The sequence below is a fragment of the Cupressus sempervirens genome, chromosome 4 (genome assembly GCF_028749045.1).
Source record: "Cupressus sempervirens isolate cs-2001-9-10 chromosome 4, ASM2874904v1, whole genome shotgun sequence".
Lineage (NCBI taxonomy): Eukaryota > Viridiplantae > Streptophyta > Pinopsida > Cupressales > Cupressaceae > Cupressus > Cupressus sempervirens.
In genome coordinates this window covers 763,925,526-763,927,596 of record NC_143121.1, presented here as the reverse complement: position 1 = coordinate 763,927,596, position 2,071 = coordinate 763,925,526, and the positions used below count along the sequence as shown (strand labels likewise).

General features: G+C 41.6%; 1 protein-coding gene across 1 annotated transcript; it reads right to left on the bottom strand.

Moving 5' to 3' along the window:
• Positions 1-261: 261 nt before the first annotated feature.
• Positions 262-774, bottom strand: LOC149563617 (uncharacterized). The gene has a single exon (XM_089828225.1). It carries the CDS (start codon positions 772-774, stop codon positions 262-264), a length of 513 nt encoding a protein of 170 aa, XP_089684351.1.
• Between the last annotated feature and the right edge of the window lie 1,297 nt (positions 775-2,071).

Sequence of the window (2,071 nt, the reverse complement as noted above, 5' to 3'; positions counted from 1 at the left end):
ATCTGAGAAAAAACATGCAGTTCAATCTCGATACTAATATGAAAAGCAGCCCAATTCAGAAATCCATATAGACGAAAACAACCACCGATTTAATAGTGATCCTGCAATGAAACATTTGATAGTGATGAAATCAATTGGACAGCTTAAACATTATATACTAAGGCTTCATTCTTAAATTCAAACTGTTAAATAGTCAAAGTTGACTTATTTTTTTCAAACTTAATTTTATCCTTAATATGTGATGTTTAAGAATGGTCAAAATCAACAAGCCAAGCTCTCTGGTATAGTGGGCAGCCTGGAATGCTCCGCCTTGCGGCCCATGGGACTAAAGCACTGCAGATTCACATCTGGACTTGATATTGTTTCTGATCTACCACCATAATTCAATTCTTCCAATTCCTCCTCCAACTCTACTTTATTTCTGCTGTGAAACGCTATGATTTTACAGCTACACTTCTTCCCATATTTTGCCTCTCTCATTGCTTCACAGGCTTGCGTGGCCATGACAGCCATGTCAGAAGCAGTCAAACAGAATCTAAGTCTATCTACGGGAAGTTCAAAATAAAGATGGCCCGGTTTCATTTGGTATTGTGGAGGAAGAGAAGACAAATATTGATCGATATCCATGGAATCAGAATCGCATATAAAGAAGCCGTCACTTCCTCTCAATATTTCTGAGACTTCCACAGGCTCCACAAATTCCATCAATTCTCCATCCTCCATTATTAACTTCCCCGTGGGATTATATAGCCGAGAAGATGTGCAAATACCCATCTGAGCACAAATTCAAGATTGCATTTTTTTCATGCCCATGACTTCGTTTTACATTGAATTGAATCTATTTCAATATCTGAAGAGCCACAAAACTACAAGATGTATATGCCACCATATTGAAATAATTCTATTTCAACAGACGCATTGACAGCGGCCCCATTTGGAAAGAAGTGACAAAAAGATTGAACATTCTTATGCAATTGTATAGGCTGCGTCGCCATGCTCTGTTTTATTATCACAATCAGATCGCTTTTCAACTTGTTTCAGCAAATTTATATATATTTCCATTTCCAGATTGTAAGAGGCGGGGGAATCAATATTCGGTGCCATTTTTTGTGAGCCATCGATAGTTCATTTTGGGGAGGGGTCCAGCCAAAACTATTCTAGTTGGAGTCGCATAGTGAAAACAGGATTAATTACTGGGTGTATATTATTTGTTTATTTGGGACATTGTTTTTAGAGTAGGTTTTATTAAATAAATAGGAACAGGGTTTTATATTTTAATGAAAAGAAAAATATTATTATAAGATAAACGTTTAAGAATAACCAAAAAAAAAAAAAGTGGAGGGGCCACCAACATATATATATTTTTTGATGAATAGTTCTTTTCAATTAATAAAATTTACTAAGATTACAATTCACAAAAAAGGGGTCGGGGGATACAGGATCACCCCGTGAATGAGTTCAAACGGCCGAAGCTGGAATAAACAACATGGCCTCAGCCAGAAACTATAAACTATTCATAAAAAAAAAAAAAAAAAAAAACAAACACTTTTAAGCTGCCAAGACAGTACCAGCAAAGGGAGGATGATCATCTTTATCAGGAAATCCCCACGCATCAGTGAGATTGTGAGGCGGACTGGGAATAGTCCAGTCGTCAGCAGCATCAGCAGGGTCTGGGGTAGTCACAATCTCCGCATCCTTCTTGTCTAGCCGCGGAGGAGAAATTGCCAAGTCCAGCTAAGGAAACTTGCCAGAGTGCGCCCATCCAGGGGGAAGAGCCGGAGACCGGCTAGAAGCCCACCCATGGGGGGGAGCCGGGGACCAGCCAGAACCACCACGTGGTGGGGAAGCGGAGTGATGCCTCCAACCGCCATGACCACCGCTGGGAGAGCGGTGGCGGGGACCTTGGGAGTGCGGCGTGTGTGAATGGCGGCCAGAGGACTGGCATCGGGAACGGCGACCACGAGACGAGGAGGCATCGGCCGAGGCATCCGGAGGCACTCTAGAAATGGTGCAAGGAGCATTGCCCCAATAATTTAACAATTCCTGTAAGTGTGCAACCTCCAGGGCAACT